Source organism: Anthonomus grandis, chromosome 16, assembly GCF_022605725.1.
Source record: "Anthonomus grandis grandis chromosome 16, icAntGran1.3, whole genome shotgun sequence".
NCBI lineage: Eukaryota > Metazoa > Arthropoda > Insecta > Coleoptera > Curculionidae > Anthonomus > Anthonomus grandis.
The window spans coordinates 19,153,189-19,175,350 of record NC_065561.1 but is presented as its reverse complement, the minus strand read 5'-3'; the positions used below and the strand labels follow the sequence as shown (position 1 = coordinate 19,175,350).

General features: G+C 30.9%; 1 protein-coding gene across 2 annotated transcripts in view; it reads right to left on the bottom strand.

Annotated features, from left to right (window-relative positions):
• LOC126745585 (uncharacterized) overlaps window positions 1-22,162 on the bottom strand; it is a 37,299-nt gene continuing 15,137 nt past the window's right edge. Inside the window, exons 1-6 of one of the 2 annotated variants that reach the window (XM_050453491.1) lie at window positions 19,307-19,537; window positions 12,300-12,392; window positions 9,921-10,068; window positions 3,471-3,687; window positions 338-413; window positions 1-285 (exon numbers count right to left, since the gene is read on the bottom strand). In XM_050453491.1, the coding sequence (XP_050309448.1) occupies window positions 134-285; window positions 338-413; window positions 3,471-3,687; window positions 9,921-10,068; window positions 12,300-12,392; window positions 19,307-19,382 (762 nt within the window). In that variant the 5' untranslated portion in view covers window positions 19,383-19,537 and the 3' untranslated portion in view covers window positions 1-133. Of the gene's footprint in view, window positions 286-337; window positions 414-3,470; window positions 3,688-9,920; window positions 10,069-12,299; window positions 12,393-19,306; window positions 19,538-22,162 lie in introns of those variants that run through there. The other variant, XM_050453492.1, reaches the window with a different exon arrangement.

Genomic DNA, 22,162 nt, shown 5'->3' with positions numbered 1-22,162 from the left:
TTAAAGGTCCTATAAACAGAAACTTTATTGAGCAACAGACTATTTTCTAAATTACAAAAATAAAGAAAGACTTTTTATAATATGTATAATATGTACAATGGTTGATTAAGAACTAAATATTTCTCAGACTTTTTTATTCGTGAAAAATGCTCTCAAAGGGGAAATACTGGAAATCCTTGTTGAAAATGTCGGAAAATGCGGTGCCTACCAGGTCGTTTATCAAAGGGGCCATTATAACGAATCCAGGCTGCCAGGCGGTGTTTATTATCCAGTCTAACATGTTTTCTGTAAGAAACCACTATAGTAAGCGGTATTAAGGAAACCGTTATTTGCTTACCAACGATCGTTCGACCACCAGCTAAATTCCCTATGTGCAGCTCCAGTTTTTTACATGTTTGGATGTTACATTTGACCTTAAAAAAATAAAATGTGTCTTAGGTTTAATGATAATGAGCAAAGAACGCTCAATGAAATCAGATAGACGTACTTGGAAAAAACGTTTAAACTCGGTGCTAAAGCAGATATATTATGATGAGTATCTGAAGAATATCCAAAGAAGAGGAGGAATGGACCTGAATGAACTACGATACCCTTATAAGATTCAGGAAAGACCGTTTTAGGTAATAAGGCAAGAGAATCTGGTCTGCAACTGCACGGAATTTAAACGGCGAATTCTATTTAGATTGTTTACAAAATGAGCTACAATTACGTAGACGCATAATGGTGACTTTGGTCACTTTTCCAGACCTGTCAGGGAATATCTCGGTCAATAATATCCTAACCGCTGGATCCAATGGAAAGAGTGATGTGCAAAGATCTATGATGCACCAGAATTATTTCAAGACAGGTAACTAAAAGTATTGAGGTTAACCTGAGACAATTTGAACATGTGTTGTAAGAGGTCCAATTAAGTGTAAATGTTCAATAAAGAGTATCGGAGAAATGTTTGAGGATTAGTTTATAGCTAAAGAAGTTTTTCAGGCCATTAGACTACGGAATTGTTGGCTCAAGAATTATCCAGTAAGGTTTCCAAGTTTGGTTCATTATTTTACAGGTACAAAGAGTCCTAATTTTGAGAACTACTAGATGATGACTTGTAGGAAGAGCAAGGAAGAAGATGGAGAAGAGGAAGAGTAAGAGGAGAAAGTTTAATCAAAATTTAGTGCAAAAAGATTTTTTTTCTAGATGATCAACTGAAGAAAGAAGCATTTGCATTGAATAGAAGCTGATCTATGGCTTCTAATCTTGAGCTGATATAAATAAGTCAAAGAGCAAGAGGAATTGTCTAAAAGACATTTGAAGAGGGAGTAAGCAATAAGAGCAAATGAAAGAGACATTTGGTGTGACTGCGATAATAAGATGAGCCTGATTGATGCACATTGAATCGAAAGAACGAAACGAAAAAGAAGATGAAAAACGAAAACCATAAAATTTTAGTCTTATATTAATTATTATCTATAAACTTTCTTCATTTCTTAATACCATACAATGTAGCTGTTACATTTACACTATGCCACTGCATTGTTCCTTTAAATGAATCAAATATTTGGATTTGTCAAAGGCATTGGACTCAGTGGATCAGAAAATCGTAGGATCGATAGGACGCGATTAATTCTAAGGTCAGTTGTATATAAACTATTTACGTCACTTCTCTACGAAGCGAATATACAGGGTGTTTCTGAAAGACGTGCTAATATTTAAGGGGGTGATTTTTGGACCTATTTTAAGAAAAAAAGTTCTTATGAACATATGTCCTAAAGGTCTTAATTTTTGAGATACAGGGTGTTAAAGTTTGAAAAAAAAATCAGTTTTTTAATAATAACTTAAACAATATTGTAGACATTTTTATGAAATTTGGTACGTGTATTCTATGCGTCAAGAAGCATTTTTTGATGTACAAAAAAAAATATTTTCTCTGCCAGTGACGTCCCTATAGGTTTTCTATTGAATAATTTTAGTGAAAAAAATACTACGCCACTGCTTTTTCTTAAAATAAAAATTGTTTTTAAAGTCCTCAATTATTTTTTAGCAAATTTGATTTCTTAGTTTTTTTTTGTTCGACGGATGGTTTTTGCGTAAAAAAATAAAAACAATTTTACTTCCCTAAAAAGCCTTGCATCGCGAGATTTTTAGGGAAGTAAAATTGTTTTTATTTTTTTAAGCGAAAACTATGCGTTGTACAAAAAAAACCAAGAAATAAAATCTGCTAAAAAATAATTGGGGATTTAAGAAGTAATTTTTATTTTAAGAAAAAGCAGTGGCGTAGTATTTTTTTCACTAAAAATATTCAATAGAAGACCTGTAGGGACGCCACTGGCAGAGAAAAAAACATTTTTTGCACATCAAAAAATGCTTCTTGACGCATAGAATACACGTATCAAATTTCATAAAAATGTCTACAATATTGTTTAAGTTATTATTAAAAAACTGATTTTTTTTTCAAACTTTAACACCCTGTATCTCAAAAATTAAGACGTTTAGGACATATATTCATAGGGACTTTTTTTCTTAAAATTGATCCAGGAATCACCCGCTTTAATATTAGCATGTCTTTAGAAAACACCCTGTATAAACACTGTCCTACCAACAGTATTGAGCTAAATGAGCAAAAAAGTTGTATCGGAGGATATATATAAATTATGATAGATATATAAAACAACCCCAGACCAAAAAGGGAGATATTGATAGATTATCTTAAGGCCTTTGATTCTGTCACTCATGACAGATGAGATATTGGAAATCTACAATGTACGTCCCAAAGTGAGAGGGGTGCTATATTACCAACCAATAATATTCTTCTAAAATCGAATTATTTCCAAGGAGACGCTTTGTCACTGAAATAATCATTGAACCTTCTATTTACACTCCTTAATAATGCAAATATTGGATACAGACTCAATACAAGTAACAACGATAAGTTTGTTGATAATGTGAATCTTTAAGGAGAGAGTCAGGGCGGACTCTTTAGGTATCACCGTTAAAAAAATCAGTCATTTGGACTTGATAAGTACGATATTCAGAGTAGTCCAGTTTCAGGACATTAAAATGTGCAATTAGAAGATACTTATAAATATTTGGAAATGCCGCAGGACTAATGTTGAAAGAGAGGAGTCAGGACAATGCACCAACAAAAAGACTTTTGCTATCTCATAAATAAGGTGGTCAAAGAATGGTGAATATCTATAAGTACCTAAGAATAAGGTACACAACAAGATACAGGAACTTCAAGTGTATTTACCTTAAATCTGTAATACAAAGATCTCGAATTTAATATAGCTGCATAGATGGAGCAAACTCTACATGGCAAGGTCTCAAATATTCTGAAGAGCAGACAAGATAGAGCAGTTTGCAATTCCTATACTGCTTTATGGTTTTGGAGTGATTAACTGGAAAATAGACATTGATAAAATCGAGAAAATTTCATAGTAACAATAATTCTAAAAATAATAATAATAATGAAGAGTGCTTACTTTTATTGGAGGTCTTCTCATGTATTCCCCGTCCAGATCTTTTTGCGGTTTCCGACTGACGGTAAGCGTTTGAGAGTAATCGAACAATTTTAAGTCCCACGCCCCGGAATTTTTCACTTTTTGCCCCAGAAACGTGCCGTCGATCTCGTAGTACCCGTTCAATCGTTTATCCGGGAAAATCTGCGTCACTTTAATCTGATTTTTGGGAAATTCGCTCCTGAAATATCAAAGTAATTAATAAATTTCTCTTTGAACGTGAAAAAAAATCCTCAATTCCTATTTTTCGGGGTGGGATTTTATTAAAAAAAAAACACGCCTACACTTTTTTTAGGGACAAATTAAATTTATTTCCTCGTGCGAACGTCAGGCTGTAGGGGGAACAGTAAAAATGGCATGAAAGAATTGTTTACTTTTAATTAGTTATCAATTTCTGGTAAGGATAAGATGCTTCAGCAGATTATGTACAGGGTGTCCTATTTTGGGTACTTTTGTGGGATATCTCCGTTATTTTTAGTGATAGAGAGTTGCGGTTTTCGCACACTATGCTACTTTTTCGTAAAACTAAAGATGCTGTTAACAAAATTTTTATAGCCCTTTTTAAGATACAGGGTATTTTTGAAATTTTTGTATTTTGGGACCCCCGTCGTGTCTCCGTACAATTTTTGTAAAAGTAAAAACTCTTTCTTATAGATTTTTTTCCATAGAGATCCTATGTGGTATAGATTTTTTTTTGATTAATAGTTTTTGAGCTATAACCCAAAATTATGTTTTTTTAAATGGAACACTCTATATATTTATAGTTCATAAAATTGGTCTACTTTTTCAAAAATATATAACAGTACTGTAAAGTCGGGTGACTTTGACCCAGTTTTAAAATTTGTCTAATTTTTTTTATATATAATATCACAAAAAATGCAAAATTTATATTAGTTTTATTTGAGTCTAAATGTATTTAATTGAACTATCTACCTAACAGTATGTAACTAAGTCCTATTTCAAAAAAAGTGAGTATGAAATGTCACCCTCAAGGATCGGGTATGTTCCATACAATATTTTGTGCTTATTTAGGTTTATTTTAAAGGCTTGGGCAAAGACACCCATTCGGATGGATATATTTGACTCATTTAATAAATAATAAAAAACAAAAATATAATTTGATTTTTTTAGAATTTCAGAGAAGGTATGTTTGATAAAACATAATTATGGCAAAAAAAATCAAAAAATATAAAAGCCTTAAAGTTTTAAACATGAAATTATCCCTGACTATGATAGATGGATCTCCACAGACATCAAAATATGCCACTTGGTAGGAATTTCGTAAGGGCTGTTCAGGCCACTTCCAAATATTTTTTTTAACATGGACCATTTCTAAAACCCAGCCAAACCGAATGTCCTTGGCATACCCATCAAATTTGCCAGGAAAGGAATCTAGAGAATTGGGTTCGGTAACAAGTACGTAGTCACCGATAGAATAAAATTCAAAATCATTTTCTGACGAATTATCCATGTAAACTAAACTGGAACTAGAAATACTTGTGTCTGAATCCGATTCATATTTTGTTTCCTTCTTTTTTTTGATTTTCGATAGGCCGCCAGGTTCCAGGCTCAGTATCATTTACAACTTCAATCGGTTCAGGCATATTATCTATTTCTGCAAGAAAATTATCAATTTCTTCTTCAGCGGCCTCCAAGGTCATCTCATCTATATTTTCCCTAGAATTCAGTGTCTGTATGTTATTTTTCTTATTGTTATTTGTGTTTGTTTTTTCCTTTTTTTTTATTTTTATTTTCATTTGTTTCTGCTTTCTTGGATTGTGTTTTCTTAGTGACCATTTTTTTTTTAGTTTTTTCAGTTTTATCAAGGCTTTCTAGTCCGGGGAATCTGTACTTTTTAACAAGAAAATTGCAACCCACAAACGAACGACTGGATGTGGTAAAGGGGTTCATAGGAAACACAAAAAAAATAAATTCATACCTGGGGTAGTTGCGGGGTGGTTTAGCGGGGGTGAAAACTGAAAAAAAACAGCTGGAGCATTTTTCTATCGCTATTTCCGGCAAAAGTTGACGCTCAAATAAAAAGTGCTTAATGGCAAAGTTGTAGATAATATAAAAATCTATAATTTTTGTAGACGGCACTTTTGAACATAACCTAAAATATGAAATATATATTTTTTTATGTATTTTTTTTCGTAGAATCTAGTAGTGCTATTACTTCTTTGACATTTTAAAAATTAATAGTAAATTATTAACAATTATTAAAAAGTTCATTGTTGCAAAAAAAAAATTTCAGTTTTTTGCATTTTTTGGCTTAAAAACAAAAAAAATGAGTCCCATATGAACTTCCTAGGACAATTCTCTGAAGGACAAATTTCGTTTAAAAAAAAAGTAATTTTTTCGAAAAACTTGAATTTCTTGAAAAATTGTTATTGTATAGTACTAAATAAAATAGAGATTATTTAGGATACTAAAGGGTATATTTATACCAAGTTTTATGAAAATTGCATAATTTTTGGATAAATGAAAAATAAAAAACGAAAAAAAAAAATTTCGCAATTTTTGCATTTATCTTGAACATTTTGAGGTTATGTTCAAAAGTGCCCTCTACAAAAATTATAGATTTTTATATTGTCTACAACTTTGCCATTAAGCACTTTTCATTTGGGCGTCAACTTTCGCCGGAAATGGCGATAGAAAAATGCTCCAGCTGTTTTTTTCAGTTTTCACCCCCGCAAAACCACCCCGCAACTACCCCAGGTATGAATTTATTTTTTTTTGTGTTTCTTATGAACCCCTTTACCATATCCAGTCATTCGTTTGCGGGTTGCAATTTTTTTTTTCATGAAATTTGGTACAGATTCCCTGGACTATTCTGCTATCTTGCGATTTTGAAGATCATCCGAGCTGATACTTTTTCCAGCAGTTACCTCAATTTTCCGTGTGCGTTTTTGTTTTGGTTCAGAGTTTATTCCTCTATTTATTTCCAAGAAATTAATAACCACATCACTTACCCTCGCTGCTATTTCGACGGGATTTTGCTGATTTCTGTTGTAACTTGGAATTCTTTCTAACACTTGTTCTTTGTTTGGGAAAATTCCGCATTTTCAAGATTTTTTCCACTCTGTTTACTAACAGCCTCCATTAGCCTTTTAAGGAGTTGAGAAAAAATGCTTTTGGGGATGGAGCCAGTATTGATGTTGTGGGTCTTGAAATCGAGTAGAATTTTCCGCCAAGCTACCTTCACGGGATGAAAATAGGCTACGTCTAGGGGTTGCGTTAAATGGGTGGAGTTGGCAGGAAGACACAAAAATTAGATATTTTCTCGTTCGCAATTCTGAATAACTGTGGGTGAATATGGGAGGATAAGTTGTCGCCTATAATCACTTTTTTCCCAGGAATCTTTTTTAATTTGGGCATAACCAGAGAAATAAAAGAATAAGACCATTCTCTATCCAAGTTGACCATAGCTTGTCCGATTTATCTACAACGTAGGGAGGAAGCACGTCGCCAGCAGCGTTACCGCAAAACATAATGGACACCGCAGATTTGCTAGTATTTAAGACCCTCTCTATATATTTGGTCCGGCGTTTGGTCAGAACTCTTTTACGACCCGGAGGATCGTCACTTAGATTCGTTTCGTCATAGTTCCAAATAGAATTTGGCGGAACGTCCTTCTTAAGTTCTTCCTCCAAATTATTAAAATATTCAGTTATGGTTTCTTCATTTATTTCGGCCCGTGATCTTTTTATGTTACTCGCAAACCGTAGCGTTAGTGTTGGGTTTCTTAGAAGAAAAGATTTAATCCAATCTTTTCCAGGGATGTTTTCTGGAAACTGCTTCACCAAAATTCTTCAAATAAAAGGGCTATGAAAATTTTACCTATAGTTTTACAAAAAAGTAGCACAGTGTCGCGAAAACCGCAACTCTCTATCTCTAAAAATAACGGAGATATCCCGCAAAAGTACCCAAAATGGGACACCCTGTACATTAAAAAGGTTTAAAATTGAAAAATAAAAAAATATCAAGTTGATTTGTCTAAGGCCTTTGACCAAGTCAATTTATTTTTATCTCTGATGATGAAGATCGATGGTTGTATTTCTGATGATGCCTTCTAGAGTACCTCAATGTTTTCATTGGCTTCTTGTCCTTTATTGATTTAACTCTTTAATTGATATTTAATTACAGGATTCCTTTTGGCAACAAAGGATTAATGGGGTTCTAACGGGGTCTAAAAACTTTCTTTCCGTCATATAAATCAGATTATTATTAAATATAAATGGTTTTTCAATTTTGTAATTTGGATTTGATTGAGATAACATATTGATGAAAAGCAAGAGATAATTTTGCTATATTTGTGAAGCATTCTATAATGGCTATTTATGCAAAAAAGTGTAAAAAGTAAAAAAATTTAAATATTTTTTTTGTATTTCATTATATGTTTGTACTTTTTATATTTCTATGAATTTTTTGAATATTTACATATTTTGTATTTTGTAATTCGCGTCTCCCGCGTTGACTCTTAATTTTTTTTATGTTCCTAGTTGTCGTTATATCAAAATAAATTAGCAAAACTATAGATAATTTCATTTTAATAAATCTGACTTAAAAAAACTTGTTGGCACCTAGAGTATTCTAGGCTCATCTACCGGCAGCGAAAATGTTTGAGTTTCGAGTCACTTTTTTAAAATTTAGGTTGATTATGCTGATGACGTGGCAGCCTCTCAAAGAACACTAATGGGAGGGTTCAATGAGTGGGTGCCAGTTGATGACTTATGCCTAAAAAGAGGATATCCAACATTTTTCTGGTACAAATGGCTAATTTCCAGCTTGAAACTAAGTTTGCCGCAAACTACTTTAGTAATGTGCTTGTGTCTCGGCACTACTTTTACGATATACTCGCACAAACGTTATAACTGATGTTTGGAAAGCCCCTTTTTTTGTTGGTACTTGGAAGAGCGTGTTATTTTTTTAATCCACACAACTAACTGCCAGATTTATTACCGGCGGTTATTTTCCAAAAATAAACCCAGGATATAAACTGAGACGGATAAAGCGTATATAGGACGAACGCGAGGTCAAAAGGTTGGGGAAAGGTTCCTTTTCCGTATGTAACATTGTCAGTCTATATAGGAATTTTTTGACCAAAACCTAAGGAAAATTCATTAAAAGGTGCCTTTCTGTTTTGAAATTCAGCTTTCAGCTTCTTTTCAACTAAAAGAATCAGTTCCATTGTGTCTTGGACAATTAGGATCTTTGTCTGAGACCCATCTACCACCTCCAGACCTTTTATCATCGAGTTCTCTAATCAAATAAATGTCAATAAGGCTAATTGCAATCGAGTCAGTTCTGTGACACTCTCTCTTTCTGTTTCAACTGTCTATAAGAGATGGAAATGTTTTGCTAATTCCAGAGAGTTAAATGAGTTAGAGAAAAATAGAAAGACAAAGAGGTTCTATACTTTTGAACACAATTCTCTCTGTCCTTCTCTCCTGTAAGTGCCTGTCAGAGACATTTAATTATTAACTAATTCCAGGCACTTGATAGAGTGAGTTTTCTATTTCTGTCTCTTGGTAATGAGAGATAGACATGTCTTACTAATTCCAGGCAGTTTAATGAGTCATTTCTATAACCCTCTTTAAAATTTTTAAGAAAAAATAGACAAACAAAAAGTTTTCTCCATCCTTCTCTCTCTTTCTCAAGTGCCTGGAAAAAACAAATTTAATTATTAACTAATTTCAGGCTCCTGAGTGGTTTTTCTAATCGTGTTACCCTCTATCTCTCTCTCTGTCTATCTATCTCAATAGCCTAAAAGAGATAGAAATGTTTTACTAATTCCAAGCATTTGAATGAGTCATTCTTTTAACCCTCTTTGAAATATTATATATTTTCTCTGTCCTTCTCTTTCTCTCAAGTACCTGGAAGAAACAAAATTTTCTAATCCTGTTACCCTCTCTCTCTCTCTCTCTCTCTCTGTCGGTCTGTTTCAATTGTCTAAAAGAGATAGAAATGTTTAACTAATTCCAGGCAGTTGAATAAATCAATCTTGTAACCCTCTTTGAAATTTTTAAGAAAAAATAGAAAGACAAAAAGTTTCCCTTTGTCCTCCTCTCTTCCTCTCTTAAGTGCCTGGAAGAAACATCACTAGTTCCAGGCAGTTAAATGAGTCATTTGTTACACCCTCTCTGAAATTTTTATGAAAAAAAAAAGAAAAAAAAAAGGTTCTCTCTGCCTCTCTCTCTCTCTTTAAGTGCCTGGAAGAAACAAATTTAAGTATTAATTAATTCCAAGCGCTTGATCCTGTGACCCTCTGAGAAAAGGATATTTGGATGACATTATAATATAATTCTGGTCCTAGACTATCAATATTCTTATATCTCATTAAATTATTGTTAATAAATGTCTATTGTACAACAAAATTGGAAAATATACTAAGAGGTTAATGCCAATACGAACCTGAAATTCGTTACTTGAGAATCGGTCCAGCCCGCTTCGGTTACGTTTCGCAGCACCAATTTGTAATTAAAGAAAGGACCGCTTCTCTTCTGATGGATTTCGTTGGCGTAAAATGGGTCAAACGGTTCGACGCCATATTGTGGGAGTCCTAAAGTCAAATTTAATCCAGTCAGTTTCAATAATGTCAAAAAAAATTATATTTAAGCTTCATTTCTATTAAATCCGAGTAAAATCAGTTTAAGGGCATTAACGAATCTAATGTGGCTTGAATTATTGATGGTGATGATGTCAGGTAAGTTCTAAGGTAAAGTGTCTTGCTGATTATATACACGTATGGTCAACTAAGGTCTTGCGTGCGGAAATCCAGGAATTAAGTTACAACTTAAAAAGGAAAAGATAGATGCCTATTAATTTCTATTGCGTGTTAATGCATGACCAGTTTGACACCCAAAGAAGAAAGACAGAGAAGAAAAATAATATTTTCACTGCACGATTATCTGCAATTTATTTATTTTACGGTGTATACAGGTCTGGCCTTGGCACCCAAGGAAGATAGTTGCCGAACCTGTATACAAATTGAAAAAACTTGAAAGTGAATGTTTGGGAGCAACTAGAATTCGAAGATACAATTACCGTCATTAAGATACATAATTGAAGTGTTTTATACTTTGCAGTGAGTCCTTTCTCCTAACTACTCTAGTAGGATTCAAAGAGTTTAAGGTTAATACCCTGAGGTAAAACTGACTTTAAAATTTTAAAAAATATTATAAAATTAATAATTAGTAAGTGTTGACTCATTTTCCTTAACATACTATCATTGAGAGTGCTTGGAGACTTTCCAGGCTGAATAACTACTTTTGTAATAGATTTAGACAATTTAAGGTACTTATAAAAAATGTTAAGAATACATTTATCTTTCAACAGAAATTTATTTCGTGATTCTAAGTTCAATAGATCCAAAGTTATCTGCCAAAGAGTTTGAGGTGAACATCATGAGGCGCCAGTGACGTCACCCAAACTTTAAAAGAGTGTAACTCTTAAACCGTAAATCTGACTAACACAGTTTATTGACATGATTTATATAGAATCGCGTGGTCTTCCATTGCTAGTATAAATAATTACTGTCAAAGCAACATTAAGTGAGTTGCGGTCCAGTTTCCTGGCCTTACCCCCTTTGAGAGTGCTTGGAGATATTCCAGACTGGATAAGTGCTCTTCTAATACATTTAGACAATTTGGGGTGCTTATAAGAATTGTTAAGAATACATTTGTCTTTCAATGGCAATTTATTTCGTGACTCTAAGTTCAATAGCTCCAGAGTTATTTGCCAAAGAGTTTGAGGTGAACGTCCTGAGGCACCAGTGACGTCACCCAAACTTTAAAAGAGTGTAACTCCTTAACCGTTAATCTGACTAACACAGTTTACTGATATTATTTATATAGAATCGCGTGGTCTTCCATTGCTAGTATAAATAATTACTGTCAAAGCAACATTAAGTGAGTTGTAACCCAGTTTCCTGGACTTACCCCTTTGAGAGTGGTTGGAGGAGTTCCAAGCCGGATAACCGCTCTTCTAATGCATTTAGACAATTTAAGTTACTTATAAGAATTGTTAAAAATTAATTTATCTTTCAATGAAAATTTATTTCGTGACTCTAACTTTAATAGATCCAGAGTTATCTGCCAAAGAGTTTGAGGTTGACATCCTGAGGCACCAGTGACGTCACCCAAACTTTAAATGAGTGTAACTCCTTAACCGTTAATCCGACTAACACAATTTATTGACATTATTTATATAGAATCGCGTGGTCTTCCATTACTAGTATAAATAATTACTGTCAAAGCAATATTAAGGGAGTTGCGATCCAGTTTCCTGGCCTTACTTCCTTTGAGAGTGCTTAGAGACATTCCAGGCTGGATAACTGCTCTTCTAATACATTTAGACAATTTGAGGTATTTGTAAGAATTGTTAAAAATGTCTTTATCTTTCAACGGAAATTTATTTCGTGACTCTAAGTTCAATAGATCCAGAGTTATCTGCCGAAGAGTTTGAGCTGAACATCCTGAGCCACCAGTGACGTCACCCAAACTTTAAATGAGTGTAACTTTTAAACCGTTAATCTGACTAACACATTTTATTGACATTATTTATAGAATTGCGTGGTCTTCCATTGCTAGTATAAATAATTACTGTCAAAGCAACATTAAGTGAGTTATGACCCAGTTTTCTGACCTTACCCACTTTGAGAAAGGAATTACTAGAATTACTGTATGATTAAATAGTTGCTCCAGGTTTTTTCATTAAAAGGCTTAATAAATTGATCAATGTGCACACTTCAAAAAATTTAAACATTATTAAAGGTTTTATTTAGTTACTTACCATATTGGAAAAAAGGCCTCATGTCATTCAGTGCATCTTTTACACAATCATCGAACGCTGGCGTGTTTAATTTACATTTACCGAAGTATTGCGCTAGAAGTGAATATATACGATTAATTAATTATTTACAAGCATATACTACTAATTAATTATTTTCAATTTATTAGGACCCCCTAGTAATTTTCTTAGAAACCCCTAGTTTTTTTACTTGCAACTACAAATTATGTAACCCAGATTTTTCAAGCAGCCTATTAAATATTTTCTGCAATAAACAGTTGAGTACAGGTTATGTATACTGATTTTTTTATTATATATTACTTTGATCATTAGCATTTGCTTGTATAATGGACACTTTTTAGGAAAATTTACGTTAATAAATATTCTAGCATTGATACGTGTTTTTTACTAAATATCGGTAATCTTAAGCCAATCATTATTGAATTTACTTAGGGTGATAAGTTCGACACATGAAAAATTATTCATATTTCTTACTATAGACATACTTCTTAAATCCCGATCGCGTGAATTACTCCGCATATTGATTTAGAATAAAAACAAATTAATTGCTTTCACAAATAAACCCGTGAAAGTACCACTTTTACTTACCTACAAATTTTAATTATTATCTAATCAATGACTGGGTTATAGTTCCTTGCAATTTAGAAGGAAATGCATGATAGAATACTTAAAGTGAAATCATACCGACTGAGGTAATTTATCACTAAAAAAAAAGTTAATTTTTTACAGTATTAATTGGACCAACTTTTCACCCTCATCCTTTGCAAAAATCAAATTCAAGGTTTTTTTTTCCAAAAAAGTACTCAATTTTTCTAAAAGAGTCCTCTTAATAATAAGAATTCAGAGATTGGAGGGACACAAAGTCAATGGTCTCAAATTACGTTTATTTGTGTTTAACTTAAAGCTCATAACAACCGAGAGAAACAAGAAATTTAAAACTGTAAGCAACATCCAGAATCGTTTAAAACTTGTATACTATTATCTGTCTCATATTGTCAGGGAAAGTCAGACGAAGACAATGATATAACAAGCAGGTTGTAGATTGACTTGGCGCAGTCGGTAGGATAGTATACAGGGTGTTCGAAAAATCGACGAAGGTATTTCAATGGGTGATTCCTTGTTAAAATACATGAGAAAAAGTTTTTATAAACATGAGTCCGAACATGCACAGTTTCTATTTTTCGAACACCCTGTATACAGTGCAATTAATATGACAAATTGAGAGAACCCTAAAAAACTAACTCTCTGGGATGTAAAAAAATGAACGTAGTATAATATTTTTTTCTGTGCATTTTCGCACTTAAACGATAAACTTGGAGCAGTCGGTAGGACACTTATAGACAGGACTCTAGAAAACAAAGAGCCATTTATTTCACAAAATCATTTTAGTCAAAAACTTGTTATAGAAATGCCTCACGAAACCAATTTAGAATTAAATGCTTACATTAAAAGTTTCGAGCACTCAATTATAAATACATAAAAGTTTCCGAAAGTGGTAGACAGTGATAAAGTCGAAACTGTTAGTGACTTATCAAAGTTTATATTTAAAGAGGATGAAAAAACAGTTCATCGAATAATTTTGCGAGAGAAACCTCTTGTATAGGGACTTTTTAAAAGGGGTTGATCGATCGATCAAACGACGCCGATAAACCCGCTACGAATTAAACAAAAAGGAGAAAAATGCTTGATTTAATTTAGATACTTTTATATAGAGCCCAATTTCCTACTACACAATAAATTATCATCAGTGCAAGAATATTCATTCTCACCCTAGTTTTGAAATGAACATATGTGGTGCCATCACACGTTGGTCCAGATATCAAAAGTATTATAGGGGAACACACAATAGATTAAGCTATTCTGCTATTACAGGAAAAAAAATGCTATTTGTTCTATGGAAGGAAATAAAAATTGGTCTCTTTAATATGTAAAAGGTCCGTCAACTTATATGCGTCTATACGGACTTCTCAGAGGCGTTTGATAGGATAAATTCTGTGTATGATGTAGTTTGAAAAAATGCTTTAAGGAATTCACGATTCAAGAATTACACCGTTTTTATCATCAGATGCTTAATTATTAGCTGATTTACAGGAGGTGACACACATCTATGGTAAATCCTCTAATGGCTCCTAATGTACTACAAGAATATTAATAATTCTTTTAACTGTACTTGAAGAATCATTCAAGGAATCCCTGATTCAAAAACCAAATAAATCAATAATACATAATTTCTCTTCAGATTCGTTTAGAATAACATGAATTCTGTGTATGATGGAGTTGCAATGAATTCTTGTTGATAAAGAAAAATCGTTTCATATATTATGAATGGATTACGGTCATTGAAGAGAATTAATTGATTATGCAGGTTTTTTGGAACAAATTGGAACAAAGAGATGAAACCTTTATTATCCATTAACCAGGCCAATGAATCTATAAACGAATGTTTCCTTTGTATTTTTAAATAAAGATTTAATTGAAAGGAACAAATAATTGGGGATTGACTTATATGTTTTCTATAGTTTTAACATAAGTATACATATATGTGATTATTAGGGTACTCGGTTTAGAAGCCTATAATCATGAAATGCTGAAGTTACGTAAGGTACAGTGCGTAATCTGACCCAGTTTTCTTTGATCTTGAGACTGGTTTTGTATTGTGAAATGTACGTCTTGTGAAAAGGTAAATATAGACGGTAAAATTTTGCTGATATATTAAATAATAGAAAAGTGGTCATGTTACTAAAATTGGATATTAAACTCTTTAAAAAAAATCAAGGAGATTATTGAGACTAGTGTATATGAGATCATCATTTTTTTATAACAGGACTTTGGATCTTTTTACATTAAACAAACTAAATAAACATTTTATACATTTTAATAATTCATTTCGTTATTTATATAAATTAGCATATGAATTTTAATTTAAAATTAATTTTTTTTTTAATTTATGCTTCGAAAGTTATCCAGAGTTTATTATTATAAAGTTTCACTGAGAAATCTTATTAAAATGTTTGAAACTTCAGCTCAAACTCTCTTAGTAAATAGAGAATTGAATAACCAATGAAAGTCGAAACTTTCGTGGAATAAAATGAACAAACTCCTTTTTTAAATTTCCCATCAATGTTAATTTGAATTAATTTATTTTTAGTTTCTAGAAAGTTTTAGTAAAATATTGTATTCCAGGATGATTTTATTTTATGAAAATTCCAAAAACTGTTTATAACCTCAAAACTGCTCAACTTACACATTTTAAAATTTGGGTGCAGATTTTTCGTTTAAGTTGATTGACCTAATTCCGCGTTTTTTAAAAAGAATTCTAAATTTTGAAAAAAAAAATTATTTCAGGATGATTTTACTTCTTGAAAATTTCAAAAATTGTCCATAACCTAAAAACTACTTAACTTACACATTTGAAAATTCCTATGCAGATTCTTCCTTGAAATTGATTGGAGACCTATTTCAGCGTTTTTCCAAAAATATTCAAAATTTTGAAAAAAAAAATATTTCATTCCAGGATGATGTTATTTCATGAAAATTCCAAAAACTGTCCATAACTCAAAAACTACTCAACTAACACATTTGAAAGTTCCTATGCAGATTCTCCCTTGAAATTGATTGGACACCTATTTCAACGTTTTTCAAAAAATATTCAAAATTTTGAAAAAAAAAATATTTCATTCCAGGATGATGTTATTTCATGAAAATTCCAAAAACTGTCCATAACTCAAAAACTACTCAACTAACACATTTGAAAGTTCCTATGCAGATTCTCCCTTGAAATTGATTGGACACCTATTTCAACGTTTTTCAAAAAATATTCAAAATTTTGAAAAAAAAAATATTTCATTCCAGGATGATGTTATTTCATGAAAATTCCAAAAACTGTCCATAACTCAAAAACTACTCAACTAACACATTTGAAAGTTCCTATGCAGATTCTCCCTTGAAATTGATTGGACACCTATTTCAACGTTTTTCAAAAAATATTCAAAATTTTGAAAAAAAAAATATTTCATTCCAGGATGATGTTATTTCATGAAAATTCCAAAAACTGTCCATAACTCAAAAACTACTCAACTAACACATTTGAAAGTTCCTATGCAGATTCTCCCTTGAAATTGATTGGACACCTATTTCAACGTTTTTCAAAAAATATTCAAAATTTTGAAAAAAAAAATATTTCATTCCAGGATGATGTTATTTCATGAAAATTCCAAAAACTGTCCATAACGTAAAAACTACTCGACACACACATTTGAAAATGTGGGTGCAGATTCTTTAAAAGCTTAACTTCTGCAGATTTTTTTAAATTGATTAACCTTACTCCGCGTTTTTCAAAAAAAATTCTAAATTTTGAAAAAAAAAAAATTATATCAGGATGATTTTACTTCTTGAAAATTTCAGAAATTGTCTATAACCTAAAAACTACTTAACTTACACATTTGAAAATTCGTGTGCAGATTCTCCATTTAAATTAATTGGACACCTATTTCAGCGTTTTTCAAAAAATATTCAAAATTTTGAAAAAATAAATATTTTATTTCAGGATGATTTTATTTCATGACAATTCCAAAAACTGTCCATAACGTAAAAACTACTTAACTTACATACTTGAAAATTCGAATGCAGATTCTCCCTTTAAATTGATTGGACACCTATTTCAGCGTTTTTCAAAAAATATTCAAAATTTTGAAAAAATAAATATTTTATTCCAGGATGATTTTATTTCATGAAAATTCCAAAAACTGTCCATAACTTAAAAACTACTTAACTAACACATTTGAGAGTTCCTATGCAGATTCTCCCTTGAAATTGATTGGACACCTATTTCAGCATTTTTCAAAAAATATTCAAAATTTTGAAAAAAAAAAATTATTCCAGGATGATTTTATTTCATAAAAATTCCAAAAACTGTTCATAACTCAAAAATTACTCAACTAATACATTTGAAAGTTCCTATGCAGATTCTTCTTTGAAATTGATTGGACACCTGTTTGAGCGTTTTTCAAAAAGTTTGTAAAATTTTGAAAAAATTATTGTTTTTTTGACAAATAATTTTTTTTTACAAGAATTCCAATAGAACCCTGTAACTCAAAAACCACTTGACTTAGACTTTTAAAAATTCGTATATAGATTCTCCAATTAAATTGAGTAAACCTCTATTTTAGGATTTTTCGAAAATGTTGTAAAATATTAAAAAAGTAATTTTTTTTACAATTTTTTTTGCAAGAATCCCAAAAAACCTTTATAACTCAAAAACTGCTTGACTTACATCTTTCAAAATTCGTATGCAGATTCTCGACATAAATTAAGTGACTACCTATTTCAGGGTTTTTCAAAAAAATTATAAAATTTTGAAAAATGTTGTTTTGATAAATATTTTTTTTTACAAAAATTCCGAATAATCTCGATAACTCAAAAACTGCTTGACTTAGGATTTTAAAAATTCGTATGCAGATGCTCTAATTAAATTAAATAGATACTCAGGGTTCTTCGAAATTTTTTTAAAATTTTGAACAAAAAAAGTTTTTGACAAGTAATTCACAAAAATTCCAAAAACCTTCATAACTCAAAAATTGCTTATGAATAATTGACAATTAATGCTTAATTGACTTAGGCTTTTCGAACTTCGTATACAGATTCTCGCATTAAATTATATGCATAACTATTTTAGGGTTTTTCGAAAAATTTATAAAATTTTGGATTTTTTTTTTGACAATTATTTTTCTTACAAAAATTCCAATGAAACCCTATGACTCAAAAACTATTGGACTTAGGCTTTTAAAAATTCGTTTGCAGATTCTCCAATTACATTAAATAGAACTTCATTTTAGGGTTTTTCAAAGAATTTGTAAAATTTTGAAAAAAAAATTTTTTTACAATTTTTTTTGCAAGAATTTTAAAAAACCTGGATAACTCAAAAACTGCTTGACTTACACCTTTTAAATTCGTATGCTGATTCTCGACTTAAATTAAGTAGATATTTTAGGGTTTTTCAAAAAAATTGTAAAATTTTGAAAAAAATTATTTTTTTTTTTGACTAATATTTTTTTTACAAGAATTCCAATCAAACCCTATAACTTAAAAACTACTTGACTTAGGCTTTTAAAAATTCGTACTCAGATTCTCCAAATAAATTGAGTCAATACCTATTTTAGGGTTTTTTGGAAAATTTGTAACATTTTGGAAGCAAACTTATTTTTGACAAATAATTTTTTTCAAAAAGTCTCGATAACTCAAAAACTGCTTGATTTAGGCTTTTAAAAATTTGTATGCAGATTCTTCATTAAAATTAATTAGACACCTATTTAAGCGTTTTTTAAAAAATTGATAAAATTTTGCAAAAAAAATTTTTTTGACGATTTTTTTTTTAAGGTATTTCAAAAAAACCTCTATAACTCAAAAACTGCTTGACTTAGGATTTTCAAAATTCGTATGCAGATTCTCGCATTAAATTATATGCATACCTATTTTAGGGTTTTTCAAAAAATTTTTAAATTCAAAAATATTTTTTTTTATTAACATATAATGTTTCTTTTAAAAGAATTCCAATAAAGCCCTCTAACTCAAAAACTACTTAACTTAGGCTTTTAAAAATTCGTATGCAAATTCTCTAATTAAATTGATTGGATATTTATTTCAGCATTTTTTGGTAAATAAACAGGGTGTTGAAAAAAATCGAATAGTATAATTTTGTTTTTCTAAAAAATTAAAAAGACTGTATAACTCAAAAACTAATGCAGAATCCATAATTTTAGGAATACGATTATTTATAGTAAAATTCTGATGCTATTATTAGCTTAATTAGAAAAAATTAGCTAAAAATTAATATTTACAAAAAACTCGTAATTCTGGAAATATGATCAATTATAATAAAAATCTGATGGTACCATTGGTTTAATTAGGAACAAATAAATAAAAAATAGGTGGCATGTTTTGTCTGTATGTAGAATTTATATCTAAAATTGCTTAATTCGCTTGATACTTACTTAAATCCTGAGCCCAACAATAATTGGGCAACAGCACTGCTAACACCCCCAACCAAAAGGCGCATCCAGAAAGCATTTTTATGTGATAAAATTATATGCTACCTGTAATATTAAATAGCGGTTCCAACTAATGTGTAATTTTCAATTCGTGTAATCACAGATATGATGCAATGCTCGTATACCGAAACACATAACAAATATCGCGTCTACTAAGTGGATGCTATTCTATAATAATCATGTGTTGAAAGAACACGCGGTTCTAAACCCCACTTTTAGGTAAAATATCCAATCTCTTGTTTGGTGTAGTGAAATTATGGGTAACAACAATTTTACATTAGGAAAGAGATATTGCATATCGAGTTTGCACTTTTTTTGTTGATTCCTCTTAGGATTTTAATTTGGTTAACCTCATTATTTTGATTAACAAGTCTTATAACTTCATTAACTCCCTTAAAGGAGTTAAAATATCAACAATTTTAGTAGCATTTCCAGGGTAACTTCTAATCACTTAAAAAATTTTTGATCACTTACAGGGACTTAATGTACCATTTATCTCTTTCTTATAAAAATATGATTATTATTAACAGATTTTATTATACATTAAGATTCATAAAAATTTATCATTCCTTATTCATTATAAGAATATTAACTGCTTTGAAAAGCGCGTCAACGTTTCAGGAAGTATAGTATCACTTTCAGGCACTTAAGTGCTTTTTTATGATTTTTGTAAATTATTGATTGCAAGAACATCAACTGCCTGAAAGAGAGATATTAAAAGTTCCAGGAAGTGTAGTATCACTTCCAGGCATTAAAGTACTTGAACCGCTTTTTGTCACTTTCAGGCATAAACAATCTTTTAATCCCTTCCAGGCACTTAAGTGGTTTTAATCACTTTCAAGTAAAAACATTTTTTTAAATTATTGATTGTAAGAACATTAAGTGCCTGGAAGAAAAGTGTTAAAAGTAACAGGCTCTTGAACTGCTTTTTTATTATTTTTAGGCATAATCAATCTTTTTATCACTTTCAAGCAAAAAAATATTTTTTTAAAATTATTTATTGCAAGAAAATCAAGTGTCTGGAAGAAAGGTGTTAAAAGTTCCAAGGAGTATAGTATCACTTCCAGGATTTTGAAGTGCTTTTTTATCACTTTTAGGTATAAATACGTTTTTATCACTTCCAGGCACTTAAATATTTTGTATTACTCTTAAGCAAGAACATATTCTTGTAAATTATTGATTGTAAAAACATCAAGTGCCTGGAAGAAAGGTGTTAAAAGTTTCAAGGAGTATAGTATCACTTCCAGGCTTTTGAAGCCGTTTTTTATCATTTTTAGGCAAAAATAATTTTCAATCACTTTCAAGCAAGAACATTTTTTTTTAAATTATTTATTGTAAGAACATCAACTGCCTGGAGAAGAAAGGTATTAAATTTTTATCACTTTCAGGCACTTAGATACTTTTTATCACCTTCAAGCGAGAACAGATTTTTTTTAAAATTATTTAATATTATTAATTATATTTATTTACTTATTGTAAGAACATGAAATGCCTGTAAGAAAAGTGTTAAAAGTTCCAGGAAGTCAACTATCATTTCAATGATCTTGAATCCCTTTTTGTTACTTTCAAGCATCGACAATTTTATATCAGTTCTAGGTACTTAAGTACTTTTTATCACTTTTAAGCAAGAACATATTTTTCTTTAATTATTGATTGTAAGAACAACTCAACTTCTTAGCAGAAAGTTATTAAAAGTAACAGAAAGTCTAGTATTACTTACAAGCTTTTGAACTGCTCTTTTGTCACTTTCATTCACTTAAAGTAATTTTTATCACTTCCAGGCACTTAAGTACTAATGATCACTTTCGAGGAAGAACATATTTTTTTTAATTATTGATTGCATGGATATCAACTGCCTGGAAGAAAGGTGTTAAGAGTTCTAAGAAGTCTAGTATCACTTCCAAGCTCCTGAACAACTTCTTATCACTTTTAGGTAAAAGCATAAGTTTTTATTACTTCTAGGCACTGAGTACTTTTTATGACTTTGACGCAAGAATGTTTATTTTTCATTATTCTTTATAAGAACTTTAACTGCTTGAAAGAAAGACGTTAAAGTTTTGGTGAAGTCTAGCATCAATTCCAGGCACTTGAACCACTTTCTATCACTTTCAAATATAAACAAATTTTATTTCATTACTTTTAGGCACTTTTTATCACTTCTAGGATCAGTTTCATAACTCAAAGTTCTTCCTGAAATCTTGAGGAATTTCAAAGATTTATTACAGATATAAAACAAGGATGAAACAAGGTTAGGAGTGGGTAAAACCTTAGAAAGAGGTGCTAAGAATCTTGACCAAACGAGGAAAAGAGATACAGTTAATTTAGATCTTTAGGTGCTTAAAACAACCCCAATCTAAATTAAACAAAAAATCATCACTCGTACAATATCGCTGATAGTGGAACCATTTTTCATGACCTGTCAAAGGCTTTTGATCGTGTCGACCATCTGCGAACATATTGAAGTGAGTGAGAAGTTTCACTAATTGAACAGTCATAAGAGTGTTAAGTATCTGGGAATCTGAACTAAAGGGAAAAAGATAGAGTTAGTGCATTTTCATTAACTTAGGATCTTTAGGTGCAAACAACTTAAATCTGAATCAAACAAAACTGGTGGTGAAGTTTCTGGAATAATGTTTTATGACCTGTCAAAGGCTTTTCATCGTATTGAGATTCTGTTGCAGAATTTGCTGGATAGATGTCAATTAGTTTAAGTGTAAGCGCTATTCTCTATTGATTATAATGATTACTATTGATTATAAGTGATAAGAACTTTTGTAAGATTAACCTGTTATAATGGAA